Source organism: Salvelinus alpinus, chromosome 7, assembly GCF_045679555.1.
Source record: "Salvelinus alpinus chromosome 7, SLU_Salpinus.1, whole genome shotgun sequence".
Taxonomy (NCBI): domain Eukaryota; kingdom Metazoa; phylum Chordata; class Actinopteri; order Salmoniformes; family Salmonidae; genus Salvelinus; species Salvelinus alpinus.
The window spans coordinates 60,599,716-60,617,159 of NC_092092.1; the positions used below are offsets into that span (position 1 = coordinate 60,599,716).

At 45.3% G+C, this 17,444-nt stretch overlaps 1 protein-coding gene across 2 annotated transcripts in view; it reads right to left on the reverse strand.

Annotated features, from left to right (window-relative positions):
• LOC139581391 (protein diaphanous homolog 1-like) overlaps positions 1 to 17,444 on the reverse strand; it is a 93,448-nt gene that overhangs the window by 40,862 nt on the left and 35,142 nt on the right. The window contains exons 2-3 of one of the 2 annotated variants that reach the window (XM_071411106.1): positions 10,810 to 10,836; positions 9,690 to 9,851 (exon numbers count right to left, since the gene is read on the reverse strand). In XM_071411106.1, the coding sequence (XP_071267207.1) occupies positions 9,690 to 9,851; positions 10,810 to 10,836 (189 nt within the window). The remainder of the gene's footprint in view (positions 1 to 9,689; positions 9,852 to 10,809; positions 10,837 to 17,444) is intronic. The other variant, XM_071411108.1, reaches the window with a different exon arrangement.

Sequence of the window (17,444 nt, forward strand, 5' to 3'; positions counted from 1 at the left end):
TCACCAGCCTCTACAGAGTCAGTATCTCGGTGTTTAACCCTCTCTCTCACCAGCCTCTACAGAGTCAGTATCTCGGTGTTTAACCCTCTCTCTCACCAGCCTCTACAGAGTCAGTATCTCAGTGTTTAACCCTCTCTCTCACCAGCATCTACAGAGTCAGTATCTCGGTGTTTAACCCTCTCTCTCACCAGCATCTACAGAGTCAGTATCTCGGTGTTTAACCCTCTCTCTCACCAGCCTCTACAGAGTCAGTATCTCGGTGTTTAACCCTCTCTCTCACCAGCCTCTACAGAGTCAGTATCTCGGTGTTTAACCCTCTCTCTCACCAGCCTCTACAGAGTCAGTATCTCGGTGTTTAACCCTCTCTCTCACCAGCCTCTACAAAGTCAGTATCTCAGTGTTTAACCCTCTCTCTCACCAGCCTCTACAGAGTCAGTATCTCTGTGTTTAACCCTCTCTCTCACCAGCCTCTACAGAGTCAGTATCTCGGTGTTTAACCCTCTCTCTCACCAGCCTCTACAAAGTCAGTATCTCGGTGTTTAACCCTCTCTCTCACCAGCCTCTACAGAGTCAGTATCTCGGTGTTTAACCCTCTCTCTCACCAGCCTCTACAGAGTCAGTATCTCGGTGTTTAACCCTCTCTCTCACCAGCCTCTACAGAGTCAGTATCTCGGTGTTTAACCCTCTCTCTCACCAGCCTCTACAGAGTCAGTATCTCGGTGTTTAACCCTCTCTCACCAGCATCTACAGAGTCAGTATCTCGGTGTTTAACCCTCTCTCTCACCAGCCTCTACAGAGTCAGTATCTCTGTGTTTAACCCTCTCTCTCACCAGCCTCTACAGAGTCAGTATCTCGGTGTTTAACCCTCTCTCTCACCAGCATCTACAGAGTCAGTATCTCGGTGTTTAACCCTCTCTCTCACCAGCCTCTACAGAGTCAGTATCTCGGTGTTTAACCCTCTCTCTCACCAGCCTCTCCAGAGTCAGTATCTCGGTGTTTAACCCTCTCTCTCACCAGCATCTACAGAGTCAGTATCTCGGTGTTTAACCCTCTCTCTCACCAGCATCTACAGAGTCAGTATCTCAGTGTTTAACCCTCTCTCTCACCAGCCTCTACAGAGTCAGTATCTCAGTGTTTAACCCTCTCTCTCACCAGCATCTACAGTCAGTATCTCGGTGTTTAACCCTCTCTCTCACCAGCCTCTACAGAGTCAGTATCTCAGTGTTTAACCCTCTCTCTCACCAGCATCTACAGATTCAGTATCTCGGTGTTTAACCCTCTCTCTCACCAGCATCTACAGAGTCAGTATCTCGGTGTTTAACCCTCTCTCTCACCAGCCTCTACAGAGTCAGTATCTCGGTGTTTAACCCTCTCTCTCACCAGCCTCTACAGAGTCAGTATCTCGGTGTTTAACCCTCTCTCTCACCAGCATCTACAGAGTCAGTATCTCGGTGTTTAACCCTCTCTCTCACCAGCATCTACAGAGTCAGTATCTCGGTGTTTAACCCTCTCTCTCACCAGCATCTACAGAGTCAGGATCTCGGTGTTTAACCCTCTCTCTCACCAGCATCTACAGAGTCAGTATCTCGGTGTTTAACCCTCTCTCTCACCAGCATCTACAGAGTCAGTATCTCGGTGTTTAACCCTCTCTCTCACCAGCATCTACAGAGTCAGTATCTCGGTGTTTAACCCTCTCTCTCACCAGCATCTACAGAGTCAGTATCTCGGTGTTTAACCCTCTCTCTCACCAGCCTCTACAGAGTCAGTATCTCGGTGTTTAACCCTCTCTCTCACCAGCCTCTACAGAGTCAGTATCTCGGTGTTTAACCCTCTCTCTCACCAGCCTCTACAGAGTCAGTATCTCGGTGTTTAACCCTCTCTCTCACCAGCATCTACAGAGTCAGTATCTCGGTGTTTAACCCTCTCTCTCACCAGCATCTACAGAGTCAGTATCTCGGTGTTTAACCCTCTCTCTCACCAGCCTCTACAGAGTCAGTATCTCGGTGTTTAACCCTCTCTCTCACCAGCCTCTACAGAGTCAGTATCTCGGTGTTTAACCCTCTCTCTCACCAGCCTCTACAGAGTCAGTATCTCGGTGTTTAACCCTCTCTCTCACCAGCATCTACAGAGTCAGTATCTCGGTGTTTAACCCTCTCTCTCACCAGCCTCTACAGAGTCAGTATCTCGGTGTTTAACCCTCTCTCTCACCAGCCTCTACAGAGTCAGTATCTCGGTGTTTAACCCTCTCTCTCACCAGCCTCTACAGAGTCAGTATCTCAGTGTTTAACCCTCTCTCTCACCAGCATCTACAGAGTCAGTATCTCGGTGTTTAACCCTCTCTCTCACCAGCATCTACAGAGTCAGTATCTCGGTGTTTAACCCTCTCTCTTACCAGCCTCTACAGAGTCAAATCTCGGTGTTTAACCCTCTCTCTCACCAGCCTCTACAGAGTCAGTATCTCGGTGTTTAACCCTCTCTCTCACCAGCATCTACAGAGTCAGTATCTCTGTGTTTAACCCTCTCTCTCACCAGCCTCTACAGAGTCAGTATCTCGGTGTTTAACCCTCTCTCTCACCAGCATCTACAGAGTCAGTATCTCAGTGTTTAACCCTCTCTCTCACCAGCATCTACAGTCAGTATCTCGGTGTTTAACCCTCTCTCTCACCAGCCTCTACAGAGTCAGTATCTCAGTGTTTAACCCTCTCTCTCACCAGCATCTACAGAGTCAGTATCTCGGTGTTTAACCCTCTCTCTCACCAGCATCTACAGAGTCAGTATCTCGGTGTTTAACCCTCTCTCTCACCAGCATCTACAGAGTCAGTATCTCGGTGTTTAACCCTCTCTCTTACCAGCCTCTACAGAGTCAGTATCTCGGTGTTTAACCCTCTCTCTCACCAGCCTCTACAGAGTCAGTATCTCGGTGTTTAACCCTCTCTCTCACCAGCATCTACAGAGTCAGTATCTCTGTGTTTAACCCTCTCTCTCACCAGCCTCTACAGAGTCAGTATCTCGGTGTTTAACCCTCTCTCTCACCAGCATCTACAGAGTCAGTATCTCAGTGTTTAACCCTCTCTCTCACCAGCATCTACAGTCAGTATCTCGGTGTTTAACCCTCTCTCTCACCAGCCTCTACAGAGTCAGTATCTCAGTGTTTAACCCTCTCTCTCACCAGCATCTACAGAGTCAGTATCTCGGTGTTTAACCCTCTCTCTCACCAGCATCTACAGAGTCAGTATCTCGGTGTTTAACCCTCTCTCTCACCAGCCTCTACAGAGTCAGTATCTCGGTGTTTAACCCTCTCTCTCACCAGCCTCTACAGAGTCAGTATCTCAGTGTTTAACCCTCTCTCTCACCAGCATCTACAGAGTCAGTATCTCGGTGTTTAACCCTCTCTCTCACCAGCATCTACAGAGTCAGTATCTCGGTGTTTAACCCTCTCTCTCACCAGCATCTACAGAGTCAGTATCTCGGTGTTTAACCCTCTCTCTCACCAGCATCTACAGAGTCAGTATCTCGGTGTTTAACCCTCTCTCTCACCAGCATCTACAGAGTCAGGATCTCGGTGTTTAACCCTCTCCCTCACCAGCATCTACAGAGTCAGTATCTCGGTGTTTAACCCTCTCTCTCACCAGCATCTACAGAGTCAGTATCTCGGTGTTTAACCCTCTCTCTCACCAGCCTCTACAGAGTCAGTATCTCGGTGTTTAACCCTCTCTCACCAGCATCTACAGAGTCAGTATCTCGGTGTTTAACCCTCTCTCTCACCAGCCTCTACAGAGTCAGTATCTCTGTGTTTAACCCTCTCTCTCACCAGCCTCTACAGAGTCAGTATCTCGGTGTTTAACCCTCTCTCTCACCAGCCTCTACAGAGTCAGTATCTCGGTGTTTAACCCTCTCTCTCACCAGCATCTACAGAGTCAGTATCTCGGTGTTTAACCCTCTCTCTCACCAGCATCTACAGAGTCAGTATCTCGGTGTTTAACCCTCTCTCTCACCAGCATCTACAGAGTCAGTATCTCGGTGTTTAACCCTCTCTCTCACCAGCATCTACAGAGTCAGTATCTCGGTGTTTAACCCTCTCTCTCACCAGCATCTACAGAGTCAGTATCTCGGTGTTTAACCCTCTCTCTCACCAGCATCTACAGAGTCAGTATCTCGGTGTTTAACCCTCTCTCTCACCAGCATCTACAGAGTCAGTATCTCGGTGTTTAACCCTCTCTCTCACCAGCCTCTACAGAGTCAGTATCTCGGTGTTTAACCCTCTCTCTCACCAGCCTCTACAGAGTCAGTATCTCGGTGTTTAACCCTCTCTCTCACCAGCCTCTACAGAGTCAGTATCTCGGTGTTTAACCCTCTCTCTCACCAGCATCTACAGAGTCAGTATCTCGGTGTTTAACCCTCTCTCTCACCAGCATCTACAGAGTCAGTATCTCGGTGTTTAACCCTCTCTCTCACCAGCCTCTACAGAGTCAGTATCTCGGTGTTTAACCCTCTCTCTCACCAGCCTCTACAGAGTCAGTATCTCGGTGTTTAACCCTCTCTCTCACCAGCCTCTACAGAGTCAGTATCTCGGTGTTTAACCCTCTCTCTCACCAGCATCTACAGAGTCAGTATCTCGGTGTTTAACCCTCTCTCTCACCAGCCTCTACAGAGTCAGTATCTCGGTGTTTAACCCTCTCTCTCACCAGCCTCTACAGAGTCAGTATCTCGGTGTTTAACCCTCTCTCTCACCAGCCTCTACAGAGTCAGTATCTCAGTGTTTAACCCTCTCTCTCACCAGCATCTACAGAGTCAGTATCTCGGTGTTTAACCCTCTCTCTCACCAGCATCTACAGAGTCAGTATCTCGGTGTTTAACCCTCTCTCTTACCAGCCTCTACAGAGTCAGTATCTCGGTGTTTAACCCTCTCTCTCACCAGCCTCTACAGAGTCAGTATCTCGGTGTTTAACCCTCTCTCTCACCAGCATCTACAGAGTCAGTATCTCTGTGTTTAACCCTCTCTCTCACCAGCCTCTACAGAGTCAGTATCTCGGTGTTTAACCCTCTCTCTCACCAGCATCTACAGAGTCAGTATCTCAGTGTTTAACCCTCTCTCTCACCAGCATCTACAGTCAGTATCTCGGTGTTTAACCCTCTCTCTCACCAGCCTCTACAGAGTCAGTATCTCAGTGTTTAACCCTCTCTCTCACCAGCATCTACAGAGTCAGTATCTCGGTGTTTAACCCTCTCTCTCACCAGCATCTACAGAGTCAGTATCTCGGTGTTTAACCCTCTCTCTCACCAGCATCTACAGAGTCAGTATCTCGGTGTTTAACCCTCTCTCTTACCAGCCTCTACAGAGTCAGTATCTCGGTGTTTAACCCTCTCTCTCACCAGCCTCTACAGAGTCAGTATCTCGGTGTTTAACCCTCTCTCTCACCAGCATCTACAGAGTCAGTATCTCTGTGTTTAACCCTCTCTCTCACCAGCCTCTACAGAGTCAGTATCTCGGTGTTTAACCCTCTCTCTCACCAGCATCTACAGAGTCAGTATCTCAGTGTTTAACCCTCTCTCTCACCAGCATCTACAGTCAGTATCTCGGTGTTTAACCCTCTCTCTCACCAGCCTCTACAGAGTCAGTATCTCAGTGTTTAACCCTCTCTCTCACCAGCATCTACAGAGTCAGTATCTCGGTGTTTAACCCTCTCTCTCACCAGCATCTACAGAGTCAGTATCTCGGTGTTTAACCCTCTCTCTCACCAGCCTCTACAGAGTCAGTATCTCGGTGTTTAACCCTCTCTCTCACCAGCCTCTACAGAGTCAGTATCTCGGTGTTTAACCCTCTCTCTCACCAGCATCTACAGAGTCAGTATCTCGGTGTTTAACCCTCTCTCTCACCAGCATCTACAGAGTCAGTATCTCGGTGTTTAACCCTCTCTCTCACCAGCATCTACAGAGTCAGTATCTCGGTGTTTAACCCTCTCTCTCACCAGCATCTACAGAGTCAGTATCTCGGTGTTTAACCCTCTCTCTCACCAGCATCTACAGAGTCAGGATCTCGGTGTTTAACCCTCTCCCTCACCAGCATCTACAGAGTCAGTATCTCGGTGTTTAACCCTCTCTCTCACCAGCATCTACAGAGTCAGTATCTCGGTGTTTAACCCTCTCTCTCACCAGCCTCTACAGAGTCAGTATCTCGGTGTTTAACCCTCTCTCACCAGCATCTACAGAGTCAGTATCTCGGTGTTTAACCCTCTCTCTCACCAGCATCTACAGAGTCAGTATCTCGGTGTTTAACCCTCTCTCTCACCAGCCTCTACAGAGTCAGTATCTCGGTGTTTAACCCTCTCTCTCACCAGCATCTACAGAGTCAGTATCTCGGTGTTTAACCCTCTCTCTCACCAGCCTCTACAGAGTCAGTATCTCGGTGTTTAACCCTCTCTCTCACCAGCCTCTCCAGAGTCAGTATCTCAGTGTTTAACCCTCTCTCTCACCAGCATCTACAGAGTCAGTATCTCGGTGTTTAACCCTCTCTCTCACCAGCATCTACAGAGTCAGTATCTCAGTGTTTAACCCTCTCTCTCACCAGCCTCTACAGAGTCAGTATCTCAGTGTTTAACCCTCTCTCTCACCAGCCTCTACAGTCAGTATCTCGGTGTTTAACCCTCTCTCTCACCAGCCTCTACAGAGTCAGTATCTCAGTGTTTAACCCTCTCTCTCACCAGCATCTACAGATTCAGTATCTCGGTGTTTAACCCTCTCTCTCACCAGCATCTACAGAGTCAGTATCTCGGTGTTTAACCCTCTCTCTCACCAGCCTCTACAGAGTCAGTATCTCGGTGTTTAACCCTCTCTCTCACCAGCCTCTACAGAGTCAGTATCTCGGTGTTTAACCCTCTCTCTCACCAGCCTCTACAGAGTCAGTATCTCGGTGTTTAACCCTCTCTCTCACCAGCATCTACAGAGTCAGTATCTCGGTGTTTAACCCTCTCTCTCACCAGCATCTACAGAGTCAGTATCTCGGTGTTTAACCCTCTCTCTCACCAGCATCTACAGAGTCAGGATCTCGGTGTTTAACCCTCTCTCTCACCAGCATCTACAGAGTCAGTATCTCGGTGTTTAACCCTCTCTCTCACCAGCATCTACAGAGTCAGTATCTCGGTGTTTAACCCTCTCTCTCACCAGCATCTACAGAGTCAGTATCTCGGTGTTTAACCCTCTCTCTCACCAGCATCTACAGAGTCAGTATCTCTGTGTTTAACCCTCTCTCTCACCAGCCTCTACAGAGTCAGTATCTCGGTGTTTAACCCTCTCTCTCACCAGCCTCTACAGAGTCAGTATCTCAGTGTTTAACCCTCTCTCTCACCAGCCTCTACAGAGTCAGTATCTCGGTGTTTAACCCTCTCTCTCACCAGCATCTACAGAGTCAGTATCTCGGTGTTTAACCCTCTCTCTCACCAGCATCTACAGAGTCAGTATCTCGGTGTTTAACCCTCTCTCTCACCAGCCTCTACAGAGTCAGTATCTCGGTGTTTAACCCTCTCTCTCACCAGCCTCTACAGAGTCAGTATCTCGGTGTTTAACCCTCTCTCTCACCAGCCTCTACAGAGTCAGTATCTCGGTGTTTAACCCTCTCTCTCACCAGCATCTACAGAGTCAGTATCTCGGTGTTTAACCCTCTCTCTCACCAGCCTCTACAGAGTCAGTATCTCGGTGTTTAACCCTCTCTCTCACCAGCCTCTACAGAGTCAGTATCTCGGTGTTTAACCCTCTCTCTCACCAGCCTCTACAGAGTCAGTATCTCAGTGTTTAACCCTCTCTCTCACCAGCATCTACAGAGTCAGTATCTCGGTGTTTAACCCTCTCTCTCACCAGCATCTACAGAGTCAGTATCTCGGTGTTTAACCCTCTCTCTTACCAGCCTCTACAGAGTCAGTATCTCGGTGTTTAACCCTCTCTCTCACCAGCCTCTACAGAGTCAGTATCTCGGTGTTTAACCCTCTCTCTCACCAGCATCTACAGAGTCAGTATCTCTGTGTTTAACCCTCTCTCTCACCAGCCTCTACAGAGTCAGTATCTCGGTGTTTAACCCTCTCTCTCACCAGCATCTACAGAGTCAGTATCTCAGTGTTTAACCCTCTCTCTCACCAGCATCTACAGTCAGTATCTCGGTGTTTAACCCTCTCTCTCACCAGCCTCTACAGAGTCAGTATCTCAGTGTTTAACCCTCTCTCTCACCAGCATCTACAGAGTCAGTATCTCGGTGTTTAACCCTCTCTCTCACCAGCATCTACAGAGTCAGTATCTCGGTGTTTAACCCTCTCTCTCACCAGCCTCTACAGAGTCAGTATCTCGGTGTTTAACCCTCTCTCTCACCAGCCTCTACAGAGTCAGTATCTCAGTGTTTAACCCTCTCTCTCACCAGCATCTACAGAGTCAGTATCTCGGTGTTTAACCCTCTCTCTCACCAGCATCTACAGAGTCAGTATCTCGGTGTTTAACCCTCTCTCTCACCAGCATCTACAGAGTCAGTATCTCGGTGTTTAACCCTCTCTCTCACCAGCATCTACAGAGTCAGTATCTCGGTGTTTAACCCTCTCTCTCACCAGCATCTACAGAGTCAGGATCTCGGTGTTTAACCCTCTCCCTCACCAGCATCTACAGAGTCAGTATCTCGGTGTTTAACCCTCTCTCTCACCAGCATCTACAGAGTCAGTATCTCGGTGTTTAACCCTCTCTCTCACCAGCATCTACAGAGTCAGTATCTCGGTGTTTAACCCTCTCTCTCACCAGCATCTACAGAGTCAGTATCTCGGTGTTTAACCCTCTCTCTCACCAGCATCTACAGAGTCAGTATCTCGGTGTTTAACCCTCTCTCTCACCAGCCTCTACAGAGTCAGTATCTCGGTGTTTAACCCTCTCTCTCACCAGCCTCTACAGAGTCAGTATCTCGGTGTTTAACCCTCTCTCTCACCAGCCTCTACAGAGTCAGTATCTCAGTGTTTAACCCTCTCTCTCACCAGCATCTACAGAGTCAGTATCTCGGTGTTTAACCCTCTCTCTCACCAGCATCTACAGAGTCAGTATCTCGGTGTTTAACCCTCTCTCTCACCAGCCTCTACAGAGTCAGTATCTCGGTGTTTAACCCTCTCTCTCACCAGCCTCTACAGAGTCAGTATCTCGGTGTTTAACCCTCTCTCTCACCAGCCTCTACAGAGTCAGTATCTCGGTGTTTAACCCTCTCTCTCACCAGCCTCTACAGAGTCAGTATCTCGGTGTTTAACCCTCTCTCTCACCAGCCTCTACAGAGTCAGTATCTCGGTGTTTAACCCTCTCTCTCACCAGCCTCTACAAAGTCAGTATCTCTGTGTTTAACCCTCTCTCTCACCTGCCTCTACAAAGTCAGTATCTCAGTGTTTAACCCTCTCTCTCACCAGCCTCTACAGAGTCAGTATCTCGGTGTTTAACCCTCTCTCTCACCAGCCTCTACAGAGTCAGTATCTCGGTGTTTAACCCTCTCTCTCACCAGCCTCTACAGAGTCAGTATCTCGGTGTTTAACCCTCTCTCTCACCAGCCTCTACAAAGTCAGTATCTCTGTGTTTAACCCTCTCTCTCACCTGCCTCTACAAAGTCAGTATCTCAGTGTTTAACCCTCTCTCTCACCAGCCTCTACAGAGTCAGTATCTCGGTGTTTAACCCTCTCTCTCACCAGCATCTGTTCGAAGAGTTCCAGTACGTATTCGTCAGGATGGTCGTGCAGCATGGTCTCCTGGACAGGCACCTCGTAGTGGGCAGTGCTGGAGTGGCGCTGTGCAGGTGCATGAGGCTTCTCCTTGTCCTTCTTCATCCTCATGCTGGTGAAACGCTCCAACTGCAGGGGGTCAAATGCCAGGGGTCAGAGGTCACACAGGGTCATATTAGGGTTATTCCAGATCAACCTGACCCCTTGGATTGGATAGGTCAGGGCAAGGTAGGAGTTGATTTGGGATTGGGCATCAGACTCCAGTGGACGTTCAGACATCATGGACGACTAAATATCACTGTGAAACACCTTGGCTGGAGCTGACAGAGAGCTGACATTCATGTGTGAACAAGATGAAACAGGATCAGAGTGACATGAACATCACAGTTTCCTCCAAACAGTTGGCAAGGACATCTGATCCTCCTTCATCTCATTCTAGTGTACAGAGTAAAACACTAATTATTGTACAGAGTAAAACACTAATTATTGTACAGAGTAAAACACTAATTATTGTACAGAGTAAAACACTAATTATTGCCTGTATAGCTGCTGACAGTGTGAAGATGCCAGCGCAGGGACACCAGAGCACTGGTAAGTAGCTGCACAATGACACAGGAGCTGTGTGAAGCATGGATGATGACCCATTAGGGTTAGGGACATGCTATGTTCACAAACAAAGGTAGCTGGCAAGCCACAAACAAAGGTAGCTGGCAAGCCACAAACAAAGGTAGCTGGCAAGCCATGTGCAACAGAGCTAATTATACCCCCCCCCCAACATCCACCCGAGACCCAACCTTTATTTAACTAGGCAGGTCAGTTAAGAACAAATTCTTATTTACAATTCTTATTTACAATGCAGTGCCTTAGACAGACCACTGAGGGGAGCCAGGGAGGCAGACAGGAATAATAAAGGAAGGTAACACATGTGCTGTCCACATGTGTTGAACCAACAGACAGCTACATGGCTGTGTTATTATGGGGTGTTAGTGTTGGAGGGGCAGGGGGTTAGAGGTGGGCTACAGGGTAGGGTGACATGCAACCAAGACAGTCAGATCACTGAGACAATGTTGGATCGCACACAACCTACCTCATCAGGAAACAGCCGTTTGATATTCTGTACAGGGGAGTGGGGGGAGGATGGGAGAATGAGGGAAAGACAGATAGGAGGAGAAAGAAATGGGGAGATCAAACAGGAGAAAAGAGGGACAATGAGGTAGATGGGGAGATAGAAGGGACAAAAACGGGAGGGAGTGGGAGAGATGAAAGGATAAATTAGGATTAGGCTGGATAATCTCTACGAGGTCATTATTAGGGCATTGATCACAGTAGCACAGAGGGGAATGTAGGCTACAGATAGATCACGATCACTCTACAGGATCACTTCAGTAAACACTGACTGTTCCACATCACACTGGATCAATATACAACATGTATATGGAGATTAGCTCACTAATTCCTCTAGTATCAAGTTATGGATCATCTGAAACTTTCTAACCTGCTGGGATTGATATTATAAGATTCCAGACTTTTAGACAGGTTTATAGCAGAATCACAATACATTTGCACTTGCACATTTTTGCCACAAGGTGTCAGGCTACACCAATTAATGTCCTGGTGATGGCAGCATCTCACGTATTACCACTGTCCAACACCAGGGGGTGCTGAAGATTACAGACACACAAAAAGATAAAGCTTTTGGGAAAGTTGCTCACTTCCAGCACAGTTGAAAAATATATGTCAAATAGAAATCAAAACTGGATGGTCTTTGGAAATAAATGAGAGGGGTTGAGGGTAGCTGAAGGATGGGACAAAAAAAAAACGATTGTAAAATATACTGTATAATATATTGTCTTGGCTGTGTGCTTAGGATCTTTGTCCTGTTGGAAGGTGAACCTTCACCCCAGTCTGAGGGCTTGAGCGCTCTGGAGCAGGTTTTCATCAAGGGTCTCTCTCTACTTTGTGCAATTCCTCTTTCCCTCGATCCTGACTAGTCTCCCTGCCACTGAAAAACATCCCCACAGCATGATGCTGCCACCACCATGCTTCACCGTAGGGATGGTGCCAGGTTTCCTCCAGACATGACGCTTGGCATTCAGGCAAAATAGTTCAATCTTGGTTTCAACAGACCAGAGAACCTTGTTTCTCATGGTCTGAGTTCTTTAGGTGCCTTTTGGCAAGCAGGCTGTCATGTGCCTTCTACTGAGGAGAGGCTTCCGTCTGGCCGTGCGACTAGCTCTAGGAAGAGTCTTAGTGGTTCCAAACTTCTTCCATTTAAGAATGACGGAGGGCACTATGTTATTGGGGCCCTTCAATGCTACAGAAATGTTTTATTACACGTGGTGTGTGTTTATATAGAGGTTTGGACACACCTACTCATTCAAGGGTTTTTCTTTATTTGTACTATTTTCTACATTGTAGAATAAAAGTGAAGACATCAAAACTATGAAGTAACACATGTGGAATCATGTAGTAACCAAAAAAGTGGTAAATATATTTTATATTTGAGATTCTTCAAAGTTACCACTCTCTGCCTTGGTGACAGCTTTGCCCACTCTAAACCAGCTTCATGAGGTAGTCACCTGGAATGCATTTCAATTCACAGGTGTGCTTTGATAAAAGTTCATTTGTGAAACTTCTTTCCTTTTTAATGTGTTTGAGCCAATCAGTTGTGTTGTGACAAAGGGGTCAGATACAGAAGATAGGCCTATTTGGTAAAATACCAAGTCCATATTATGGCGAGAACAGCTCATATAAGCAAAGAGAAACAACAGTCCATCATTGCTTTAACAGCCTTAGAAATTGCAGCCCAAATAAATGTTTCACAGAGTTCAAGTAGCAGACATCTCAACATCAACTGTTCAGAAGAGACTGCGTGAATCAGGCATTGGTCAAATTGCTGCAAAGAAACCACTATTATAGGACCACCAATAAGAAGAAGAGACTTGATTGGGCCAAGAAACACGAGCAATGGACATTAGACTGGTCGAAATCTGTCCTTTGGTCTGATGAGTCCAAATTAGAGATTTTTGGTTCCAACCGCTGTCTTTGTGACGAAAAGTAGGTGGAAGGATGATCTCTGCATGTGTGGTTCCCACCGTGAAGCATGGAGGAGGAGGTGTGATGGTGTGGGGTTACTTTGCTGGTATTTAGAATTCAAGGCACACTTAAACAGCATGGCTACCACAGCATTCTGCAGCGATACGCCATCCCATCTGGTTTGTACTTAGTGGCACTATCATTTGTTTTTCAACAGGACAATGACCCAACATACCTCCAGGCTGTGTTAGGGCTATTTGACCAAGAAGGAGAGTGATGAGTGCTGCAACAGATGACCTGGCCTCCACAATCACCCGACCTCAACCCAATTGAGATGGTTTGTGATGAGTTGGACCACAGAGTGAAGGAAAAGCAGCCAACAAGTGCTCAGTATATGTGGGAACTCCTCCAAGACCGTTGGAAAAGCATTCCAGGTGAAGCTGGTTTAGAGTTCCAAGACGGTTGGAAAAGCATTCCGGGTGAAGCTGGTTTAGAGTTCCAAGAGCGTGTAAAGCTGTTATCAAGGCAAAGGGAGGCTACTTTTAAGAATCTCAAATATAACATGTATTTTGATTCTTTTAACACTTTTTTGGTTAATACATGATTCCATGTGTGTTATTTCATAGTTTTGATGTATTCACTATTACTCTACAATGTAGAAAATAGTTAAAATAAAGAAATCCTTGAATGAGTAGGTGTGTCCAATGTTTTGACTGGTACTGTGTGTGTGTGTGTGTGTGTGTGTGTGTGTGTGTGTGTGTGTGTGTGTGTGTGTGTGTGTGTGTGTGTGTGTGTGTGTGTGTGTGTGTGTGTGTATCTATCTATCTATCTATATATGAGATAGGAAATGATGCATGTAATGACATAGATTGACTACCATCAATGTATCTGCAATATTAAAGCTGATCTATCCCCCCCCCCCCCCAAAAAAGGAAAAAAAGAAAAGTTCCTCACTTCCTAAGGATGCATTTGTCAAGATATCAGCACCTATATGGTAGGCCTAATACTCCATTGGAATAAGCCACAAATGAGATACACGCTCTCTATAACTGTGCTTCCAAACATTCTATCAAACATATCTTTATTATCCCAGAGACCAATTATTTTAGTCCTGGTTCACAGCAAATGATAAGTCAAAGTACAGTAACATACATTGCACATATGCTCCAGCATCTGGAGCCAATTAGCAACCAGCCAGAGACTGGGGGTCAGTGGTCACAGAACACACACTGACTATCACAACCCTCCTCTACAGTTTTATAGTCATCCTTCTGGAGAAGACACTTACAGAGGAACACACACACACACTCTCACTTTAGTTTCTTTCACAGGTTTCAGTGATCAGCTCTCTTCAACAGAAAAAGGTTACATTAGCCTAGCCATTCTCTCTCTCACTTCCCCCCTCTCAATGGTATGCAGACAAGGTCGGACAGCACACCATCTCAACATCTTCTATCCCTCCTTCCCGTTCTCTCCTCCCAGTATCTCCCTCTCTCCTGAGCCTCCCAGCTGATTGGACCTGGGCCAGAGTGACAGGGGAGTCTTTTGTAGATGACTTTCTCTCTCACATTGAGATTGGCTGGGATGGCTGAGACCAAAGACTATAACCCTCATCACAGACCTAAATGGCTGTGTCTGCAGCTAGACTGAATAGGAATCACCCTGTGTTGTGTCTGTAACCTTCTGTTTCTGCGGCATTGGGCTGATATTAGCTTGTGCCCTTAAGGATTGTTCAGTCTCCATGGCTGTTATTTCTTACAGGGTTCATACACATCTTGACAGATGGAATTGTATGACTTTTCCATGACTTAACTTTTAAATGTAACTACATGTAATCTATGTAATCCTCTAAAGTAATTATTTATCATGAGAGGACCGTAAACAAAAATGAATAATGCTGCATACGCCAAGAAAGGTTAAAATCTCACTGTTCTGCTACAAATAGTTATAAATTGCTGAGGTGTAGTCACTTTTGAGGATACAAGCTCAAGTACACAGTACAAATATGATATGAAAATGAATGATGTTTTATGACATCGTTCCTATTCAACAAAACTGTACGAAAAACGCTTGAAATGACATATGCTTTCCAAGTATAGAATAATCTAATTATAAAGCCACTAACTACAACATTTCACCTTCCTTATAACTGTAAAATGCATTTGTGTATGTTTAGTGTGAGCATATTTTCTAAAAGTCTAAACACCTGCTCCTACCGTTGTGAAAGTCACACAGTTCTGGCTTGGCTCCTGAACTAATTACACCAGAACCAAACCAGACGTCCGGCGTCATGCACAAATTGATTTTGTCCCCCCACACCAAACACGATCACGACACACAGGTTGAAATATCAAAACAAACTCAACCAATTATATTAATTTGGTGACAGGTTGAAAAGCATTAAACATTTACGGCAATTTAGCTAGCTAGCGAATTTGTCTTATTTAGCTGGCTTGCTGTTGCTAGCCAATTTGTCCTGGGATAAAAACGTTGAGTTGTTATTTTACCTGAAATGCACAAGGTCCTCTACTCTGACAATTAATCCACACATAAAACGGTCAACCGAATCGTTTCTAGTCATCTCTCCTCCTTCAGGCTTCATCTTCTTTAGGCAATATATGGCGGCAACGCAGACGCTCGTTGGCACGCGCAAGCAGTGTGGGTGCAATGATTGAATAACATGTATGTGTACATTTATTTTGCGATGGTCGCGCACGCGACACATCCGGTTTGGGTAGCGTGTTAGGAACTCACCTTTCATCTCATATTAATCACAGAAAGTGTTTTTCTTAAAAATCAATGAAGTATTTTAGATTAATGGCTATAAATCAATTTCTGAATGTGTTATATTGATTAAACCGATCTGTCCTGCGATGTAAGGATCGCTGGTATGTGCTTTGTCAAAGGCTGTGACGTAGGGTTCAGCCAGGAGATGGAGGACAGTCGAATAACAAATTAAAAAAGTTAAGAGACACATCCCAGCTTCAAGTGGTTTCAGATTTCACATCCTACATCACACAGGCTCAAAAAATATACTTCTATGTCTGTGGGAACCAGTGTGATTGCTCAATGCAAGCCATTTTAATCTACAGTGTCTACAGATGGATTTTAGTGAAAATGTCGGTCAGAACCAGTACCAAAACCAAGCAGGTCCCCTAAACAGGGATTTACATTGAAGATGTTTTAACATTTCCATGACTCACAATGGGCGGCGTCTCCAGGTACATATAAAAAAGTATGAGGAATGTGAAAGACAGTGGGTGGATGCTCTCTGATCCCATGTACAATGTCCTGTCATTGAGCAAGCCACTTAAACCCCCCCCCCCCACAAACTAGAATATCTGTATAAAACTAAATGGTCATTCCTCAGTCTGGAGAGCCATTGGCTGTGGAGGATTTTGATCCAGCCCTGCTCAAACACCTCAGAGCCAGTTGATCAAGGTCCGGTTGAGCAGCTCATTTCTAAAATGTGGTTTGTTTGAGGGGGACAGGAATAAAAGCCTACACACACATTAGCTCTCCTGGAAGATGGCCGACCACCCTTGATGAAAAACATTGCAACCAAATAATTTTTGCCTTTTTAAATAATTTGCTCATTCAACGTATCAAAGATTAAATGGCCATGGTAGGTTATAAATCTTTTTATTTATCTGAAGAAAGGCCACAATTTCTTTAGAAATGTACCTTTTCTAGTTTAGTTATACTTATCTTGGAAGTGTTTACTTTGCATGCTGACTAGCATCTATGCAGTTGCAACGTCCATACATTGGCTGCCCAAATCAACTGGAAGTATCTACAAAACAAGTTGAAGCCACTTAATACAAAAGAAAGGCTACATCTAATTTTATTTTCCTAAAATTGATGTTCACGATTCACAAATTATTATTTTGATTCGATTCAATGCCATGGAACCAACTACCAACTAATTCAATGGCAAAATGAATCATTAATTTCATCAAAAATAATAGTTTAAATGAATCATATGAAACGTTTTTAGAAAAGTTGACTAGAGAGATAGCTAGCTAGGTGACAAGATACTGTACGTTTTGAACTGGCTACCTAGTTAGTCGGTTCTCTATTATATTTTATAGGCCTACCAGCTGTTGCAATGTAAGTGTCATTCTGATCCTGGCAGATATTTGTATTTGATTGATGAATTGTTTAAAAACTGTGCCTAAATAAATAACAGAAATAATTAAATTTCCATGACTTGTCCAAAACTTCTCCAGGCCTGAAAAACCCCATTTTAAAAATTCCATGACCTTTCCAGGATTTTCATGACCGTACTAACCCTGTTCTTATCGGGGCCTTGTGGCTTACACACTTCAAAGGAATGGAGTGGGAGTCGCCCAGCCTCCCTCAAAACACACACACACCATTACTTTGCCATGTTTTAAGATGCCACAGCCCAGTTATCAAATCTCTACATGTTATCACAAGAGAATAGAGGTCGACCGATTATGATTTTTCAACGCCGATACCGATTATTGGAGGACCAAAAAAGCCGATACCGATTAAATCGGCCAATTTTATTTATTTATTTGTAATAATGACAATTACAACAATACTGAATGAACACTTATTTTAACTTAATATAATACATCAATAAAATCAATTTAGCCTCAAATAAATAATGAAACATATTCAATTTGGTTTAAATAATGCAAAAACAAAGTGTTGGAGAAG